Raw genomic sequence first — 20,115 nt, 5'->3', positions numbered from 1 at the left:
AGCTCCGAGAATATCTTATGGATGGACGAATCGGACAACTGAAGGCTCGAGAAGGAATCCTGAACGGAGTGAAGTTGAAAAGCATTAGGTCTGACAGAGTATTCGAGCTAGGAGTTGATGATCGGAAATTGCTGAGAATGTATGACGTTAATGAAACATCCGAGGCGAAGCCGACGTATAAACGAGCACGACCGGGCGGATATAACGAAACGGAGTGTAGACGCAAGAGACAAGAGCATGCTAGAAGCAATTTCGACCCTCATGAACACAAACGACGAGCACTAACCGAAGCATGGCAAGTATTTCTAACGCGAGCAGAAGGAGCGACGGTAACGTATAAGGATATACCATGGCCAGACGGGCCTCGGACAAATCCTATGTGGCTACACGAAACACAATCAGATAGCGAACGAAAGAAAGTAGTGCGTGAAGCATGCTTGCGTTATCATCCAGATAAATTGATGGGTTATTTGAAACGCTGGAAGGTGAGTCCAAGCGAATGGCTGAAGATAAAGGATTATGCGACCGATATAACTCAAGCAATTTTGGACAAATGTATCTCGTAAATACTTAATTAATAATCCTCCCTATTATACTACCTGTACCTAAGCTGCTAACCAATTTCATGTAACCTGCAATGGTGTGGATTATAACCTTCAGATAGGGATAAGCTGGAGAATCAGGAGGTAATCATTATAGTGATAATAAGAAGGTACTGAAAAGGTAGAATTCCGTGAGGTCAGCCTGTTCGTCTCCCGTGGGGGAAGAGAGTGCAATAGAGGGAGGAGTTGAAGGGCAGACCCAGCTCGGCAAGAGGAGCAGTTTGCTCCCCTACTCTCTCCTGTTTTGGCACTGACTGCACTGGAACACAAGACCATCGAGTATAAGTGTTAAGTTATAAGAAAATGTGGTAGGTGAGTTGTATACAGTACATGAATCAGACAGTTACAGACTGTTATACGCAAAATGGAATAGAGACCTCCGTTGAGTATGTTCTATGTCACAGGATGTGATAAAGAAATGATGATAGGCCTACATCCAGGGCAGGAAGGCACCCTGATAGAGGCAGGGGCGCGCGCCTCAGTAATCGATTCCAGCTGACGGTCTTCCGTTGTCTAAACAGTAGCATAGGATATATGGGCACGGCTGGTGAGCATGTAGGCACCTGTCAGTGTGTTGTGTGTATCACGCAGTGCTGTACACAATACCCGAAAATGAAGCACCTTGTACGGCCCGTTGACGTAATCGGGATATTATGCAGCGGTTCGGAATACGTTGCTCGCGGCGCGGTGCAGAATAAGGCTGCGTGGGACCCTCCCCACTCCGCCACTGAAGTTGACGGGGAAATGGCCCCCTCACCAAGTGGGTTCACGAAGATGTCTTTTGGCGTAATGGTTAGTAGTCTCGTTTGGCTCGCGGAACACCCGAGTTCGAATCCTACTAACTCACGTTTGCGAGTAGTGGGCGAATTTTTCACTCACTCTACTGCGGAGTTGCTCCGCAGAAGAATAAGTCGCCATAAGGAAAGTTGAGAGTGTGCGCCCAAGTGTTTGCGCCATCGTCAATAGCACTATGGTTAAGATTTCCACGATGTATTCCTCCTTCGTATATAGGAATACATTCCACGATCTACCTTCGTACGAATGACCTCCTTTCGGCACCACATACTCAGTTTCCTCCTTTATTTTGCCCTTTGTGAAATCGAACTTTGTCTTGGTGAGAATAGCTGTTGAGCCTTCTCGCAATCACAGTAGTTGGATAGTGTGCGTTTTAAAGGGGAAAAGTCGCATACAGCCGTACAGAAAACCATACGCATACACACGAATGGCAAGGGGGTGGCGGAGGGCAGCTTACACGATCTTGGCGTATATCACTGAATTTGGATAGCGCACGAAACTGTACTCATTTTCGCGCGAGTCACTTTCCAGGGCGAAAAACAGTAGACATGCTCAATAAAACGACTTCCATTCAGCGGAAAACTCATTTGCCAATTTTTGCATCAGGATGTCAGCGTTAAAACTTCAAGAAAAAGGAGGCAACTTTCGTAAGGCGCTTCCCAACCCATAGGAAGGGAAGAGCCTCGACGTTCCTCAGGCACGACGTGCTCTAATTGTGGTGTATCTTTACTGAAGGACGAAGGCCACATCAGATGCAGTGACAAGGACTACTGTGGGACGTGCTTCGCAACATCAGGTGAGGGGGAGGGGCCCGGGATCGAACCATGGACCTTTCGGATGACAGTCTCCTCAGACGCCCACCAGCAAGATCCATATTGTGTGATACCTCCGCTTAACTTTGTAACATCTCGAGACTCACAGCCTTTACGAGGTGGTAGTTGCAGTAGCTTCCCCTTCGCTGCTTAGTATTCACACATCTAAGATACCACCCAAGTCGATCCCTCGTCCGATGAATCATCCCCATGGACAGTCGTGGATACACTGGCCTTGCTAGACGCCGTGGCAAAGGTGAACTACTCATACCACACCTTGAGCACATCAGACCTTGGCTAGGTTGGCGTTGGGTCATGGGACGATGTGTTGGCACGCATGCGGCAAGCTGGAGCGGACTCGGAAAAGGAGATCACTCCAGCACAATGTCGATCACGGTTTATGCAACTGTAACACCTTCAATTTTTCCAGCCCTTTCATCGACCGTCCTCATGCAGGTACTCTGCGTGGGAAGCATCCCCGTCGACTAGGAAGGCTGCCTCCAACGACTCCATAGCTGGGCAGGTTCTCGAGGCTGATGGGCACTGCTCTGTGATGAACCCCATGGCTGACCACGATGGTCCGGTGAGGAATATCCTTCATAGTGCGGGAATCTTTTGAGATGCAAAACAGGTGGTGGACTCGGTCCTGGGCAAGAGGAAAAGAAGCGTTGCTGCAGCAGCCTCTAGTGATGTTGATAAGTAAGTTTGCCGGTGGAAATTTCTGGGGTCTTCATGACGACTCGCAGTACGGGGAAATATGCAACTGTTGGTGACAATATGAAATTTGTGGGGAAATTTCGGCACTTCGTATATAAACTCCTATACTAAGCTTTGGAAACTTCTGAGCTCAGCCGAGGAAAGGGAGGATATATTCCTTCTCCAACAGTGATCGTCAACAGGTTCATACCAGGCTATACGCCAAGAAGAGGGGACTTCGAAGTGGACTACGATGACTGCGCGGAACTCCTTCTCGCAGATATGGAGTTCAACCCCTCAGATCGACCCGAGGACACCAAAATCAAGGCTGGTGAGGACGGTGTTGGAAAAGTCGTCGTTGACGAGTGCTGGCAGATGTCCTGTTGGCCTACAACGCGCGGTTGTCCCTTCGTGAGGAAATGAAGCGTTATGTTGTGGCTCGACAGATGGTTCTGCAACAGCCGCCGTGCAGTGCATCAGCGGGGGGTGGGGGAGTTCCTGCACCCCCTCCTGTGAATGCACATACGCGTGCAGGTGTGTTGGTAGTGTGGTGACTTGTGATGAGAATGTATGTGGCTTAGGGCAAATCTTGAGTCGACTTCTCCGACCTGTGGAAAGGTTTTTTGATTCAAAGGACGACTGTGAGGAGTTCAAACAAGTAAGTGGTGGTAGATTCGGCTCGGGGAATTTTATGCAACCGGCACGTTGTCAATTATCAAGGAGTGTTGGCTCGGAAGGAGTTTGGGGAATTTTATGCTACCGGCCCGTTATCAATTATTGAGGAGGGTTGGCTCGGAAGGAGCTCGGGGAATTTTATGCAACCGGCCCGTTGTCAATTATTGAGGAGTGTTGGCTCGGAAGGAGTTTGGGGAATTTTATGCAACCGGCCCGTTGTCAATTATTAAGGAGTGTTGGCTTGGAAGGAGTTTGGAGAATTTTATGCAACCGGCACGTTGTCAATTATTAAGGAGTGTTGGCTCGAAAGGAGTTCGGGGAATTTTATGCAACCGGCACGTTGTCAATTATTAAGGAGTGTTGGCTCGAAAGGAGTTCGGGGAATTTTATGCTACCGGCCCGTTGTCAATTATCGAGCAGTTACTGTTGGAGGAACAGAGGATCGAACACAGGCTAGAGGAGCTGGAAGGGATCAAGTCGGAGGAGACGGCCTCTATCGATGCACCAGCACGTCAAGGCACCATACCAGATGCATGGATGAGGAAACATGTTCTTAGGAAGCGACGAGTCAATAAGGATATTGTGAGAAAAAATACCCTCACCAGGGATCGAACCCGGCACCTCATTGACAGGTGAAATCCGAGTGTGTCAAGAATCTAGGCGAGCAGGAACTTGCGTGGTGTGAAGAGGTTGATGTATCACCACATCACTTCGCACTAGTCCGGGATGCACTCGTACGCGAAGCCCTGAAGGGCACGGCCGGAGGAGGAGGAGGAGGAGCTCAATTGGTGAGCGTTTGCAGTTGCCTCCTTTCGAGAGACAGCTTTGGTGGTGTAGGTGCTGAAGATCTCTCGAGCCGAGCCTCTTAGTCGTACATTCAAATTCGAACTGGAAGATGCAGGAGAGAACGCTCACGTTATGGCCCCTCGGAACCCCGAGCGAGCGTCCCCAGCGGCTACTGCAGGCGGCTGAGAGGATGACGTGGAAGGACGATTTCTATTATGAATTACTCGCCTTGTTGGGTTGGTCAATACTGGGGCACAGTGTGGTGATGGTCAGTGACTTGAACTATGCATGGATTCTTGAGCCTCGTCTCCCTCCTTCTCCTAGCAGTGGTAACAGCCTCATTAGTATGTGAGTAGTATTGTTGTCGTCGTCGTTATCAGGTCCTTCGCCAGGGTGAGGCCAGTGTGGGCTCCTACGAGTCGTACGGCGACTCAGCGGATGACTCGGATGATCAACATGACGTTGATGTAGGTGGGCATTGATATCGTTATGTGAAGGCTCTTGTTAGCACTCTGCAAAGGGTGAAGTGCAGGAGAGGGCATCTGTGAGTGGAGGAGATGAAGCGGTGAGTTCTCGGTTGGGAAGAGCGGGGTGGGAAAATATGTACATGGTTAGCAGCTGCATGCGTAGGTGAATTTTGCGGAAATTTTGAGGAATTCTCACTGGTGAACTTGTATAGTTAGTGAGGTAATTTCTGGGTTCAGCTGGGGAAAGCGAACACGATTGGGAAAAGGACCTCATTGTCTCCTGTAGGGTCGCGATGATCTCAACGATCGAGAGATGACCGAGGTGAGCTCTCGAGGCCTGTCTGTTGACTGTGGGGGAAGATATGCATATGTGTTGGTGATGACAATATGAAAATTCTGAGGAACATGAACGTGGTCAATCACATATGTTGGTGACAATATGGAAATTCTGCAAAATTTTTTCATGGGCTTACGTACACTCCTAGCCGAATTTGTATGAATTTCCTATAACTGGTGAAGGAATCGGCTGAAGAGAGCGAATGTGAATTCCTCCAAGACTACTCTCAGGAGACGCCTATGTTAAATCAGAAGCCGGGCAGTGAAGTGAGCATACACTCTATGGGGTCGAGGGTGAGTTGGATCTTATATATTATCGAGTCAGTCCTTCCTGTCAGAGTAGAAGCGTTGCTGATCTCGTTGGAGCAACAACAGGAGGAGTAGGTTGGCGTTTGTGCTGGCATTATTCAGTGTGGATCTTCAGGAGGAAGGGCTACCCGCGATTCGTCCCTTCACACCAAGTGCCAACGGGACATGGCATTCGCACTTCATCCAGAGGACTGTGACCATCAAAGAGAAGCCTCTAACTTTCAAGGAGTTGAAGAGTCTCGTCAAAACGGCGAGGCTACCTAGTATGAGGACGTCGACCAAACCGACAAGCTACACCTTTAATAGTTGGGCTCCCTTGGCGATAGGGGGCGGCCTTAGCTATTCGGTGAGTGGTTATTCGGCTGTGGTTATTGGATTAGGAATTGGTGTGGTAGTTGGAAGTACCGAGTTCGCCGTATACAATGGATGGGGAAGGAGCAGAGGAGGTGAGCATGTTATGTTGCAATTCATTGCTTTCCTCAACAGCTGAGCTTCTTTTGTGGAAACAGAATTATACACGAAATCTGACATCGTAGATTATACGAGTTACAAGTGAATTGTTCATCATCAACAGCCTTAATAACCATTGGAACAAATAAACAGAACTCGCGATGATATGTAGTATAAGCTTTACTACAGTGCGAAGGTTAACTTTCAAGCTCGCTGGTGAAAGTATATAGAAACGAATAAATTATTGTTTCTAAGAATTTTCATATTGTTGCCAACAACGTGCATATCAGGTAAGTAGAATACAGAAGTTGTGCGGGCTCAAGAAGTTGAGGGACAGTCGAACACACTACGTAAGAATCTACTGCCGTGGAATTCGCGGTTATTTTTCTATAGTAGATATCAGTATGCAAGGTTAGGCTCAGTGGGATGCCTCGGGCGTTCATCGACTCTGAAAGTGGTCTTCCTACTATAAGGATGGAAGCCCGTAGCCTCATACGTCCCCTGAGAACGGACATCACTATCGAGTTCGTGTACGATCGCAGTGAAGAGGCCTATGGGGCTTTCGTTGCCCATGCTCTTATGCTGGAGGAGGAATATAGGGTGAGTTGGTGCAATTGTGTATAGATTCAAAGATTTGTGGTATGATGTAGAACACTCGAAGTGTGGAGAAAAAGGGGAAGAAGTCGGTCGAAACGACCACACCTGCTGATTCCCACGTACTGCAGTCCCGGGCTGAGGGGTACAAGGCTCTTACTGATCCCTGGTGGTTTGAGGTTGGTCTCCTCACTTGATGTCCTTGTAGTATGCTTGCCGTCTTCCAGGAGGCTCTACCTGGTGAAGGCACCGTACAGCAGTCTAGTCCTCCGTCTCCAGGCTCTCCCCCTGCTGATGATGGTGATGGTCGTGGTGAATCCCCGAATGCTGTTATTGACGATAGCGCGTCTGGTCCTGCTGTACGATATTCGCTCGCCCCTGGTTCTTCTTGGACTTCCATAAGTGAAGCTGAGGAGAATGCCGTTGTGGAGACGCCCCTGGTGAACTACACAAGACTGCCTCCACTAAACTTGCAAACTATTGGTTATGTAAGTGCATTGTGATGTTCTCGAAGAGTGGTATGATTATTATTATTATTATTTTTGGTAGGATTTCTTCACCAGGCAAGGAGTACCCGTTAAATGGATGACAGGAGTTGATGTAAGCCCTCGAGCTTGTATACCGTTCGAGTCGGAGAGTGGCGAGAAGATGATGTTCACTCCGATAAGTAGGGCAAGTTATGGTATTCGAGAAGCTTTATCGTGGTGCTATAGGTGCTGGGATAGGAGGCGAGAGTATAAATGGTCGTATGATGATGTACATGGTCCAGTACGGGGCTACTGAGAGGAGCTGCAGAGCTCTGGTGGAAGTACTCACGCTCACTCCAGTCTACTATGCAGTAAGGAAGCTCAATTCTGGGTGAAATTGTAAATTGTTTGTTGGTAATTGTTCGACTTTGCTACTACTACTCAATAGAGCACAGTCGATGCAGAGATAGAAGTCTTGGTTAAGTTTCTAGTGTATCGTTGTTGCCTCTGGTAGGAGAATTAACGGCGAGCGCTTGTGAGTTGTTATGTATGTGCGTATGACAAGTTCATTGTCATTTACTCATTACCGTATTGAGGCATTAGGAATATATAGTCTTAGCTCGAGTTTGATCGGTTGGGTGTCCTCGATTCGAAGGAGTTGTAAAGTGTACACGTCTTCGAAGATATGGTGATGAGTTCTTTTTTACGCTTGAGTCAATAACCTCTCCCTGCAAAAGTAGAATTGCAGTTAAAGACTATTGATGCTTTTGTTTATTAAAAGTCTCTTACACGTATGCCTGTGGCGTAAGACTTGACGTCTGGCGACATTTCCCTACAACGAATACATTCACGTCGAGTGTATCAGAATATTCACGACTTTGTTTATTTATAGGATTATGATGTTGATGATGAAAATGAACAAACTATCCTCGTAAAGGAAGATAAGAAGATATTGACCGAGTTAACGAAGGTTGTTGGAACGAAGAAGGGTGGTGAGAGGAAGGACATAGTTATGATACCGAGGGTGGTGCCCTTCCACCCTTTCCCGGCCCACCAGAGACGGCGTAGCGCTGTGATGTAGATGTTCATGTTGTCCGTGTTGGTGATGTATGCAGTTGACCTGTTGAGTATTGGGAGGAATGGGAAGTTTTGGTATGCAATGATGATGGAGAGTAGGGAGATCGAGTGATATCATCATAATCATCGATATCTCAGGACGCTATTTGAGACTATCGAGGTGTCGATGTGTGACACATCATGTGTCCTTTCTGGAATGTATGTTCGCTTTCCTCAGCTGAGCTTGGGAGTTCCCGAGGCTAGAGTTCGAAATTTACACACGACTTTGGGTAGAAGTGATAGGAATCTCTCCAAAATTTCCTCCCAGAATTTTCAGATTCTTACCAACACATGTATTTGACAATGTGCATATTTTTCCACCACACAGCTGGTGAGAAAATGTACAAAATGCAGGTGAGCAAGAGGTCTTGGATATTATATGCTGTGATCAGGCATTAGTTGAGCATTATATCTAAAACTATCAGCTAAAGGGCACATATAACTTGAAGAGTGCAAGGATAACCGTTCTCAGTTACTTACACTGAATAGGTGAGGAGATCACAATGGTGCACACAGAGATATAATGCTCAACTAATGCCTGATTACAGCATATAACAATGATGGGACTGCGGAAGTGATACTAGTTCGAGGAGTATGGGAAGATTACGACGCCACTGATATCGAGGCAATACCAAGACTGATTTTCGGTTGTCTTGGGCAACAACAACGGCTCCACTATTGAGGCAAGGAGGATTTCATACCGACTCTGTTATGGATTATCTTCATTAGATTCAGCGATGACTTCTTTGGGCGTTGTGTGGTTAGAATGCTTCTTACAGCAGTAGTAGCCTCCTTCCACAATCGTGACTAGAGTCAGCTGCAAGCCGTACAACATCTAGATTGACTGCTGTGGCTGACGATAGGGTATATACAGCTCAAATGACTGTTCAACATCTACAGAGTCTGTTAGGAGGGTAGATTTTGCCACACTATCCACACATACATTAGATAGTCGCGACTCGTTTCCCGAACTCGAATATCTTACTAGGTCTTCGAAGTGGTGTAGGTCGTTTAGGTGTCCCCGGTTCGATCCCCGGATTGGACGTTTTTCCGTCACCTTTTCGTGTATATCTCTCCGAGCTGTTCACGTAATCGAGCTTTTAGATTCTTGCGCAAACCTCGGCGTATAGAGGAGTCGTTTGATCTATCTGGTGGCGTTCCACACTTGGTAGTCAAGTCGGAGTAATTCTGCACGCACGCACAACACGAAAGTGCCTGTTGTTGCGGTATATACTCCGCTCGCTTCGCAACTACATACAGATGTACACGTTAAAACTGTACGCTACTTTCTTCCCTAAACTCAGTGCCTGTAGTGTTACCTTATACCCTCCCATTTCCTTCACGTAGTTTCTCATCAGGATGCTAGGGCCAACTGTCATCATCGGTCTGGCCTACTGCGTGGCTGTATTCGTAAGGCGGGGGGTCTGCCGATGGATCAGTCATGTTTCGGTCGTAGGTGTTGGGGTCCAGCGAGATGTCGGGAGGGCACGGCAGTTTCCAACGCCGACTAAAGATTAGTGATGTTGACATTGTCGTTCAAGATTGGGACAATGCTGATACTTTCCCAGAGAGTGTTCTTGTGAGTGATGCCGCGTCCATCAATATGGAATATGTGGTTGTTGTTAGATTAGAACGCCTTCATCGTATGCGGTGGCGAAGGAGGCGGATCAGGTGAGGGGGGAGCCTGGCAGTGTGGGGAAAAATATGCACATGGTCAACTACATGTGTTGGCCACAATTAGGAAATTCCGGGAAATTTCTAGTGGTTGCCCTATATAAATTTCTATACCTATCGAGGAGATTCTTGAGCTCAGCTTTGGGAAGTACGCATATATTTCCTCAAAACTGCGAAGCAGTGTTGAAATATATGTTCGCTTTCATCGGCTGAGTTGGAGAGTCTTCTCAAGTTCATATTGTAGAAGTTCATACTTCATACTTGTTCAAGTTCATCGTTCACTGTTGTAGAAGTTCATATTGGATGAATTAATGCTGTCAGCAGGGGAGACCTAGGGTTAACTATCATTGCTCCGACGAGAACGTTCGAGTGAATCTTCCAAGTGATTGTAGCGAAACTAATACTAGCTGTCTTATATCGTATTAACAAGGGGTAGAAGTGTACAGGATTCTGATGAGAATTTTCCAAAATTTCCTCCCAGAATTTATATATTGTCAATAACGTATGTGGTTGACCATTTGCGTATTCCCCGACACTACTGCAAACATCTGCGTTGTCGTCCGCTGTTTTGTATCTACTCGATGTGTTTTCGCCCTTTCCAGATCCAAGCCGTTCAGCAGATCTGCGACCAACCAGTCACTCCAGAGCCTGCTGCGGTTTCGGATAGAGCCGAGGTTGGTATGCAGATTTCGAATAGACGGAGATATTCGACAGATACCCCTGTGCCGTATTAGAGTCACGACACCACCTCGGGCGGGGTACGACAAGGAGAGTGGGGAGTATGTGATTTTCATCGAAGGAGTGGTCGCTGAGAAGGACACTAGGATGACGATGGACACTACCTATGAGAAAACAGATCTTGGAAAAAGACTTTTTGTTTCGCATTTTACGACGCTCTTTCATCTGTATCATGTAAGGGTGGAGAATATCATGTTGCTGATGTGCATGCGTGCACTTGATCTTAGGAGCATTCTGGTGAAGGTGATACGAAAATCCCGGCCACCTCGATGCGATGGTTGATGGAGGCCGGCCAGTCGTGGTGGAAACCTCTTGACGAGAAAGTAAAGTTGCTATGACCGACTACTACTCCATTATGGCGTCTTCAGATGAGCCTCCAGGACTTGGGCCTCAGCATAGAGGTGAGGGTATGTATAGCAGGTATGGGCTTGATGGTGCTGGTTTATGGTAGCTCGGTGGGGGTGTTCAAGGCTTGGGGAGGAAGGGACAACCATTCGATGTAAGGAGAGGAGGGGGAGATTGTCGAGAGTAGATGACCGATTTGTGAAGTTGTGATTTTAGTGACAATAGTGATGATGAATAAAGTCGTTGTTAACAACTCGGGAATTGGAAAATGATTATTGTTTTTGCTGGGAAAATTCGAACTAACTCGGGAGAAGAAGAAAGGCGTTGTTTTATTCTGTTCACGTTAGGAAGGGGTGGTGTTGTTTCTGAGACTTCATCTGTGTTGAGGAAATATATGGTTGAGCGCAGGAGCTCCCTCACTACTCACTATAGAGGTTGATAAATGAATTAGAATAGGTATGAGTACGAATTTCCCGAAAATTTCCGCAAAATTTCCATATATTCATCGACACATGCAGTTGAACATGATGTGGGTTTTTTAATATGGACTGGGCGGATTCCCTACCGCTCCTTGTCTACTTCTTTAGATAGAGTGGTACAGTGCTCACGAGGAGACCATCGGGGTGCGGAGCTTCGTGAAGGTGAACAACTCTTTCCCTACTTCTCTTTTTTCCTTACTGCACATCGATCAGGGTGGGGGGGCACTCCATGAGATTTCCAAATTGCATGTCCTTGCAAATGCTTGTTATCAAGCGGATGATGACCTCTCGAGAGGAAGGCGCACGTCCAGGGCTAGTGAGAAGAAGGAAAAGGGTGGAGTTGTTATAAGATTCCTTCCTCCCCTCCTCAGTTGGAGTGTTCAATCGACGTAACATAGAATTCACCATAGTGCATAGGGGTGGTTCTATGTCGTGTAAAGATGCTGTTGAGGTTCTCTCACCATTTGCTTTACTACAAGTAGTTGATGGTGTGGTATTGGCAGAAGGTAGAGTTTTCCCTCAGGAGGATGTGATGGCTCCTCCTGTAGAGGGAGAAGAGGTAGGGGGAGCGGCAGTGTAGAAGGGCAGTAGTTGATCTTAGGTTGGGTCGTCATCTTTGGGGGCCGCTTTCAAGAGATCTAGTGATGTTGGGGAAAGAGTGGTAGGGGGATTGATTATGGAAAAAAGGGAGGAGGGTGGCGTTGTTGGTCAGGATGAGGGAGAGTATGCGGCGGCGGCCTTTTCGGCATCGGTACGAGCCTCGGTGATACTATGTGGTGTGGAATTGTCTTTTTCGTAGAGTTCTGAAGCTATTGATGAAGATGATGATAATGATGATGATGATTCGACAGTTTCTGTGGGGGGAGGAGAGGAGACCGGTGAAGAGGAGGAAGAGAAGGAGGCCTCTAAGGAGTTGGATGCTGAGGTGCTCCTCCTCGTCGGCCTCCTCCTCCTCGTTATCATCATCTTTATCGGGTCGTTGATGTGCCCTTCAGGCTTCGTGTGTCCCCAGTGGGGAGTCGGCTTGTCCTCCTGTTGGGGATGGTGATGTGGATGAGGGCAATGAGGAGGGGAAGTCGGGGGAGGTCTTCTGGGGGCTCTTTATAGATGAGGAGGAGAAGGAGAACAACAACCAGCAGCAGCAGCAGCAGCAAGGGGAAGAGGAAGACCCTCCAAAGGTGAGTATAGGGGAATATCATTTCTTTCTGTTGTGACGTGGCTCCTAGGTCCAGACTCCTCAGACACATACGACGATTACGCCGAAGAGGAGGAAACTGCGGCAGCATAGGGTGAGTGGAAAAGTGCCCTTGCTGGGAGTCGAACCTGGGCGGGTTCCAGGTCAGCGTTATAATCCCCAAGGACGCCTTCATCCCCACTGAGCTGCGTTACCACGGCCTAGTCCCTCTCATCGATGACAAGGTCAGCAGTAGTCTGTTGCCTAGTGGGGAGCTGAGGTCTAGTAAGCTGTGGAGGAAGTGCAAGAGGCAACCGTCGAAGGTCACTGTGAAGGGCGGAAACTGGTTGACGGTTGGTAACGTTGCAAGCGGTTCTCTTATGGTCACCTTTCCTCACTTGACCAAGACTTACGCGATAGAGGCTGATATTAAATTTGGGGGGCAGCAGAGGAATGTGGACCTACCTGAGGAAGTGCTGGCCATTCTGGGGGTAGGAGGACGGGGAGTTGATGAATTTATGGTATGAGAATGGGAGGGCTCAGGTCACTGAAACGGAGTCTTTCCCTGATCTCAACGAGAGATATAAGGGGAAACGGTACAATGTAAAAAGGTGGTGTAATATTCTCTCTACTTAGTCGCGGCCTTTCAGGTTATTATGGAGCTCGACCCCCACCAGGAGATTCCTAAGACTCTCCTTGATAAAGGCTTGGACCCTTATGCTCAGCGGGGCGCGATTTTACGGAGGGATGGTATCATTGAAACCCATCTTTTTCCCAAAATTGATGACGAGAAAAGTATATTGGCTCACCCGGAAGTTCGACTCGTCGGTGGTTCGTGGAAGTACAAAGAGAGTCGAGCCACGGGGAAAGTCCAAGTTCACTATCGAGATGTTCAGCCTGTTTTGGAAGTCCGATTGCAGTTCCCCAACGATGAAGTTCCGGACGATGCTCTGGCCTTCCTAGGGGTACTTGGGGTGAAGGTCTGCCTGCCCATGCACGCCAGAACTGTCATTAAAAATATTATCATTTCGGTTGAATATATGATGGCTATACGCATTCTAATGCTCATCCTTCCACAGCTAGGACGAAACGCTTTTTGGGAAAACTCTCCTTGTCGAGGGAAAGTATAGCATCGTAGAAACCGCATCGCACAACTCGGAGAGTTTTTTTCTGGTGTTCACAACTCAACACATTTGAAAGTGCTTCATCATTCACAGTGAAAGGGCGACTCAGAGGCAGCAACTGTTCTCTGTTTTTATTGCTGTTCACTGAAAATTAGAGCGGTGAAAAAATCACCCGTGGTTTTTCCTGGTAATTTGTTCATACTTGTCAGATTGAGAAAAAGACTCTTTTAGAGAGGGCAGCGAGGAAGACCGGCAAGGTAGGCCATCGACAGAGTCATTGAAGTATGTTGATACCACTGTGCACTTTAGATACTGGGCACTATCAAGGTCATCATGTTCACCGGTGGTTTAGTCGAGGCTGGTTGTTGTTGGTTTTCAGGCACCTCCTCCACGGGTGTTTGGTTTTGACCCGACTCGAAAGTATATTGGGAAAAAAACTAAAGTAAGGGGGGGATGAGCACGATATGAAAATCGTGAGGGAATTCCGGGAAATTATCGTTGACTTCTGTACAATGCGTAACTAAGCCTCTATCGTCAGTGAGAGAACTCCCAAGCTCAGCTTAGTAGAGATATATATCCGCTAAGACTGGGGAAGTATATTGCTGATGATAGGTTCTAGTGACAATAGCGAAGTCGACCTCGATATCTGGGCCGCAGCTGACAGCAATGAGAGAGGACCTAGGGCTGGCACCACCGAGAAAAGGATTAGAAATGGAGGGCTGGCTGAGGGAGGATGGTATCATTCTCTCTAATGTGTTTGCGCCCATGAAGAGGGACAAGTTGTATTACGCTGAGGTAAGTGAGGATTATTACTACTACGACTTTCTTGGGTTGAGGGTATATGTAGATAATAAAAGGAACGTGGATGACGAAGGGCCGGCATAATGCTTGGGGTAAGGCGAGAGTACGGTATGGGCAGAAGGTCTCACCTGTTATGGACATACAGTTGAAGTTCCCTAAGGGTATTCCTAACAAGGCATTCAGGGCTCTCGAGGTGAGCCCATCCACATCATGCATTACACAGCACTGGCTTTAGTTACATGAAAAACAATCTTTGTGGGCTAAGGTGAGGGCAGCCGAGTTGTCATGAATTCCCTCTTTGTTGTTGTTGTTGTTGGGAATTCCTTCCTGTTGCAGATGAAGTCCCGTAACGGTGCTATGGAAGTGAGCAATAGGGCGAGTACCAGATGATAGGGTGCGATTCGAGAAAATCATCATCACGAAGAATGAGTTGTCCATTGTCATCGTTGTCGATTGTTGTTCATTTCTCTTATTTTACTTCTTCGTGTTGTTGTACATGATAAAGGTGTCCGATTATCCGCAAATGTTCGTCTTGTCAATTCGCTATTACTGGGCATTCCCTCTCTGTCGGTTGGTGTTGGAATGGATGTGCTGACGAGTTTCAGCGCAAGCTCCACACACGGCCAGAGGTAGGTACTCAGGAGTACCAGAACTCCTGTTTTGGGGGGTAATTGGCCTTGCAGAACTTCTGCAGAAGTTCCACCGAAGAATACCTATGTCATTAATACTAGTAGCCAATCTACGAGTCAGCTTTCCCTCCTCCCTATCCTTGTTCCCTCAATGAAGTTCAACCGTTCTGTTGCTGTTGCCATCCTCGCCGCTATCCAGGGGACCTCAGCTCTTCAGGTAGGGTTGGATTTGATTATCCATGTCGCCTATGGTCCTTTCAGGGTATCAGACGCTCTCAGCAGCAGGAGGAACCCGAGCCTGATTATCCTGGAGCTGATGGGGGATACTCTGATGCTACTAACATGCTAGCTAAAGTCAGCAACAGTCATCCGGTCGTGAAACAAAAGGTAGACACTCGGGACTCGTTCAGCTCCAGCTGAGTTTGGGCATATTTTGTTTTCAGGGTAAATTGCAAGCGCCGGGTACAATTGTAAGAAAGACTTCGAAGCTGTGATAAGGATATGGTATTTATTTCAGGTCAAGAGGGAGCACTTTAGACGAGGACTTCTGAATGCATTCAACACGCCAACCGAGGATGACTTGAGGCGCATCCCTGAGGTAAGCTTGTGCAAGTTGTTGTTGTTGTTGTTGTTGTTGTTGTTGTTGTTGTTGTTGTTGTTGTTGTTGTTTTTGTTGTTATTATTATTATTATTATTATTATTGTTATTATTGTTATTATTGTTATTATTGTTACTATTGTTGATGATGATTATATTGATATTGAAGCCGTGGTATCTTTAGAGTACCAAGAAGTTGATGGAGGAAGCTCAATCGGCCAGGAAGGCGGAGTATCGTTCGATGACTGATGCTGAGAAAAAAGAGCAGCTGGCCAGGAAGAAGAGGCTGGACAAGTCTTTGGCTTTGGGAGGGTCGGCAGCGGCCAAGGGTTATTTGCAAAACCGTATAGACAACGGCCTTGGAGACGTTTTTGAAGTCGAACCTGGATTTAATCTTGAGACTGAGAATACTCATTTCTGAGATTCTCCACTCTATGACTCCTCCTGTTGTTGTCGATAATGTTGCCCAATGATTATCATCATCATCATGTTGTGTGTGTTATGATATGTATATACTATCATTCTTATTGAGTTTTCCCCTATCGTTATCCTCACTCTTGAACGAGGAGTGTTCAATTCTCGTAGAGCTTCCTTTATAGAGATGAACACCTTGTAGACCAACACCATATTGGTTCTATTCTGCTGTAGTCCAAAGCCTCGGCATCGCCCTTACTGATACCATAATCTATTCACATCACACTGTTACTGAATACTAGTAGTTTGGGAAACTTGCTACTACTCCTTGTAGCTGTTTTGCCCAGCATGGTGATGAAGTTATTCGTTGTATTCGCGACTTTACTCACTGTACATGCCTCGACCCTTACCAAAGTAAGGCCGAGCCTCCTTGCATATGGGAGATGTGATACAGTCTTTGTTTGTTCAGAGCAACAAGTCGACTATTCAAAGGCATATTGAGGAACTTCGAGAAGAGTCTGAGGCTAAGGGGAAAGTAAAGAGAATAATCAGCAGCCAATCCTTCTCACACGCCTCTCAGTCCATCGCTGAGCACTTCTTGAAGCCAGTTGTGCAAATGAGGAAGAGACCACCACAGGGGCGACGAGCTTATTCAACAGGCGACGTACGATTCGATGTGTGAAATAACCCAGCACATTGTAGATTCCCTCGGAAATGGCGACGGCACAGATGAAGGATATTCTAAAGAGAGCTAATGAGTTGGGCATGGTGAGTGCGTGTGAGTAGTGTCATTGTCGATAGAGCAGTTCCTAACAGAGTCCTGCACAGTACTGGTTGAAGCATAAAGGGAAGTATTCTGAAGCTAGGGTAACCGATATGGATTCCGAGTATAGAGCTGACAAGAGGAGGGCGAGGAGGAGTTGGTCTTCCTCATTAGACTCTCACCGTTAGTTGTACATATGAGCTGTTCTTGTTGAATGCTACTTCTTCCGCATTTGAGTTGGGGAGCGACCAACTCCTTCGTGTTGACCGTTTTTGCGAGAGCTTCTTCTTATCGCTCCGCAACAACATGTATTCCACTGCCTGGATCCTGCTCATCATCTACGCTGTGATACCAATCGTTCCTTGTCGTGGGCATGAGCCCAGAGGAGTAGGTGTATTCATCGTGCTAGGGGCCTTCTGATTGGCTTTTTGTAGGGCTTAGTTCGCAAGCGCGTCTTGGAATACGAGCCTAGGGTTTTCGAGGGGAAGAAGGCTCGCATGAGCACCAATGACATAGTGCACGAGCTGAATAGGGTAGGCGAGGCACACGATACGTGTTGCACTTTTCACTACTCAGAGGAAGAGAGTATGGAAGAAGGCGGAGAGGAAGAGTGGGGGGGCGCTTACCCCCGCAGAGGTGGACGACTCATCCAATCAGTGTTAGAGTTTATGTTCACTTCCCGAACTCGGGATTTTCCTCATTTATTTTGAGAGTTTTTATACGAATTCGAGTAGAAGTGTACCAAAACCGTGTACCAATATTTTCTCAAAATTCTCATATTGTCACCGACATGTAGTTGGCCATGTGCATATTTCCTTATCGAGCAGCGTACTCTTCTATTTCAGAGGAAACGATTCGCCTTAGTCCTAGGTGACAGAGTCGACGCTTATGATCCGGACTTCTTGGTGAGTGACATTCAATCGATATAACACGAGAGTGCCTCTCCTTTTCAGAGAGACCACGAGGCCCTCATGGACGAGCTCACCTACCACACCACTGGGCTAGCCAAGAGCCTTGAGGCCTCGAGTAGAGCTAAGGCAAAGGATAAAGTAAGTGATAGTAGGTCTAAGAGCAGCTGTTGGGCACCGCTGGTGTTGGCGTTCAGAATGCCAAATTTACTGACGACGAGATGAGCTATACTCTCGAAAAACGAGTCCCTCCAAAAGTGAGGAGTAGCTGCGTGACTGGAGAGGTGTCTACTGTTATTCGTGTAGCTTTTGTTGGAAAGAATCAAGGCATTCAACAAGCTTAGCAAGGAGGAACAGGCCGAGCAGCTTGCACCGTGGAAGGCCGAGAGAAGGGAGAAGGAAGAGGCGATCATCGAGAGGAAGAAGAAGGACGACACCTTCAACGGATTTGGTAACCCCCGGAAGCACAGAGTTGTCTCAGCTAGATGAGCTCTTGCATTTACATGTTGTTGTATGCTGTGTTGTTGTATTCACATGCCGTATGTTGAAAAAAGACAATTCGTGTTATAGTTAATTTTTGTGTACACATATCATAATACTCATACTTTCCTGGACCTTCGTGTTATACCACGCTCAGCCCACATTTCTCCTAGAGCTTATATACTCAACAATAGTAAATAGAGAAACGATTATATCCGAAACAATACGTCACATGAGAGGGAATTCATGCGCCAGCGGTATCATTCTCCTTTTCGCATCTACAACAAACGTCATCAACTACACATTACAAGTCGGCATACTCCTACTTCGACTCGAAGCTCTTTCCCTCAATATCACACTTCTTGCCACTCAGCCATCGTGCAGTCTCAGCACAATGCTCCTCTACAGGAGTCAACTTGCCCAGAGCCAGACGTAGATCCAAGGGCATCGGCACGTACACGTCCACAGTAGCATCTAACAACGACAGTGGGCTGAGGTAGGCACTCCTCGACTGTACCCTTCTCATCAACAACATCCATTGGTTGATTATAACAGAGTCGATAGCTGTGCAGGAAGGTCCGAGGACACCACAATCTGTCTATTGCACACACCGCCTTGGCAGCCTCGGGGTCGGTCGGATTACCGTACTTCGGATCGCATACCAAGGGATGGCCGATGTACGCCATATGCACTCTGAAGGGGAAAGTAGTAGGACTGCAGCAGGAGTTGGAGGAACTCACCTAATCTGATGTGTTCTTCCTGTATGCAACTTCACTAACACCAACGAATATTCCTCGCCAGATCTACACACGTACTCACATGTGTATCAGCCAACAACTACTGAGCTCACCCGTCATTGTAATGGGCCACCGGTACAGCTTCCGTAAGGGAAGGCTTTCCATCAGGCGCTACTACACACGTGGTGCTGTAGGACTGCCCATTGTCCAGAGTCGACTTGAGGATCTACCAGAGCCCTTTTAGAGGAGTCCCACCACGAGCTCACTATATGACTTTGATTCGATCACTTATCACGCTCTTCTTCCCAACAGTTCCCATATGGCCTTTCACCAATGCAACGTATTCTTTATCGATCTACAGTTAAGACTCTACAAAGTTATGATGCCTGTTTCTACCTGGTGGGAACAGAAGACCAAGCGGCCCATATAGAAGCCTTTATAACTATGAGCCAACAGTAGAGGACCGCTAGTGCCCACATCAAGGCGATGGAGTATACCATGGGCATGATGACGATCCCTTGCTATCGGGTAACCAGTGTAGGCCTCTTCTACCCACTCCTGACCACCACTATCTCCTCAACACATTCAGCTTGCTATTACTATTACCTGCAAGCCAGAGGCATTCCCGTTGGCACTAGTCATCGTCTTGAAGGCAGCATCCTTGGCCTCGGCCTCTTCATCCGTGGCGTCATCTACCTCCCCCTCAGCCGCCCCTGCTATAGCAGAAGTCACTGACACGTGCCTGGACAGGACAATCATATTGTGTGGTTCATGTTATCGGCCCATCACCAATGAGCGGGCTTCCAGATGACACTTAAATGCTTCGTCTCGTGGAGGACCTAGAAGCCACCATTCGAGCCATGACCAACGAAAGGTTTCGAACTACAGCCGGAACTGTGGTATCCATCTCGTCCATGTCCACCGGCTGAGGCCTCTCACCGACTCCGCGGCCTTTCGCTTCGTCTTTCTTATTGCCCAGTTGCCGTACTCTATCGAGACAGGCTTCATACAGCTGCTTATCCAACCTGCTTGTCCGAGGTCACTACACTCTATCCAACACGACTCACCTCTTCGCCGTAGAGTAGGCCCACACTAGACTGAATAAATGATTAGCCTCGAAGTCTTTCATTCTATTGAGAGATTCCTC

At 47.4% G+C, this 20,115-nt stretch overlaps 6 protein-coding genes across 6 annotated transcripts; 5 read left to right on the top strand and 1 right to left on the bottom strand.

Annotated features, from left to right (window-relative positions):
* Positions 1–2,659: 2,659 nt before the first annotated feature.
* On the top strand, positions 2,660–4,552 carry Pmar_PMAR018822 (conserved hypothetical protein; the record flags this gene model as incomplete). Its single annotated transcript, XM_002766524.1, has 9 exons — positions 2,660–2,665; positions 2,733–2,792; positions 2,841–2,908; positions 3,109–3,236; positions 3,281–3,439; positions 3,487–3,563; positions 4,001–4,162; positions 4,213–4,368; positions 4,418–4,552. 9 exons carry the CDS (start codon positions 2,660–2,662, stop codon positions 4,550–4,552), a joined length of 951 nt encoding a protein of 316 aa, XP_002766570.1.
* Positions 4,553–4,650: 98 nt separating this feature from the next.
* Positions 4,651–6,719, top strand: Pmar_PMAR018821 (hypothetical protein; the record flags this gene model as incomplete). The annotated part of the gene is made up of 11 exons (XM_002766523.1): positions 4,651–4,695; positions 4,747–4,833; positions 4,875–4,931; positions 5,120–5,155; positions 5,401–5,463; positions 5,508–5,549; positions 5,594–5,824; positions 5,874–5,924; positions 6,219–6,278; positions 6,325–6,528; positions 6,579–6,719. 11 exons carry the CDS (start codon positions 4,651–4,653, stop codon positions 6,717–6,719), a joined length of 1,017 nt encoding a protein of 338 aa, XP_002766569.1.
* A 12-nt stretch (positions 6,720–6,731) lies between these two features.
* Pmar_PMAR018820 (hypothetical protein) lies at positions 6,732–14,830 on the top strand (the record flags this gene model as incomplete). Its single annotated transcript, XM_002766522.1, has 29 exons — positions 6,732–7,010; positions 7,072–7,189; positions 7,236–7,360; positions 7,882–7,981; positions 8,105–8,174; positions 8,205–8,264; positions 9,464–9,515; positions 9,562–9,684; positions 9,732–9,776; positions 10,382–10,453; positions 10,494–10,691; positions 10,745–10,840; positions 10,886–10,918; positions 10,969–11,016; positions 11,450–11,503; positions 11,865–11,900; positions 11,943–12,092; positions 12,141–12,266; positions 12,337–12,519; positions 12,568–12,630; positions 12,680–13,006; positions 13,059–13,118; positions 13,166–13,495; positions 13,849–13,896; positions 13,949–13,966; positions 14,019–14,081; positions 14,252–14,434; positions 14,487–14,633; positions 14,777–14,830. The coding sequence occupies 29 exons, from the start codon at positions 6,732–6,734 to the stop codon at positions 14,828–14,830; spliced, it is 3,261 nt and encodes a 1,086-aa protein (XP_002766568.1).
* Positions 14,831–15,220: 390 nt separating this feature from the next.
* Positions 15,221–16,087, top strand: Pmar_PMAR018819 (hypothetical protein; the record flags this gene model as incomplete). The annotated part of the gene is made up of 5 exons (XM_002766521.1): positions 15,221–15,286; positions 15,331–15,456; positions 15,513–15,539; positions 15,587–15,667; positions 15,851–16,087. 5 exons carry the CDS (start codon positions 15,221–15,223, stop codon positions 16,085–16,087), a joined length of 537 nt encoding a protein of 178 aa, XP_002766567.1.
* A 1,062-nt stretch (positions 16,088–17,149) lies between these two features.
* Pmar_PMAR018818 (hypothetical protein) lies at positions 17,150–18,240 on the top strand (the record flags this gene model as incomplete). Its single annotated transcript, XM_002766520.1, has 6 exons — positions 17,150–17,230; positions 17,278–17,376; positions 17,689–17,748; positions 17,797–17,892; positions 17,949–18,008; positions 18,058–18,240. 6 exons carry the CDS (start codon positions 17,150–17,152, stop codon positions 18,238–18,240), a joined length of 579 nt encoding a protein of 192 aa, XP_002766566.1.
* Positions 18,241–18,553: 313 nt separating this feature from the next.
* On the bottom strand, positions 18,554–20,097 carry Pmar_PMAR018817 (Ribosomal large subunit pseudouridine synthase D, putative; the record flags this gene model as incomplete). Its single annotated transcript, XM_002766519.1, has 9 exons — positions 18,554–18,705; positions 18,749–18,924; positions 18,972–19,034; positions 19,082–19,194; positions 19,365–19,526; positions 19,575–19,710; positions 19,758–19,807; positions 19,855–19,993; positions 20,036–20,097. The coding sequence occupies 9 exons, from the start codon at positions 20,095–20,097 to the stop codon at positions 18,554–18,556; spliced, it is 1,053 nt and encodes a 350-aa protein (XP_002766565.1).
* Positions 20,098–20,115: the final 18 nt, after the last annotated feature.

This window comes from Perkinsus marinus (genome assembly GCF_000006405.1).
Source record: "Perkinsus marinus ATCC 50983 genomic scaffold scf_1104296972604, whole genome shotgun sequence".
NCBI classification, from domain to species: domain Eukaryota; phylum Perkinsozoa; order Perkinsida; family Perkinsidae; genus Perkinsus; species Perkinsus marinus.
Note: the sequence above shows the minus strand (reverse complement) of the source record. Positions and strands in the feature narration are given on the sequence as shown.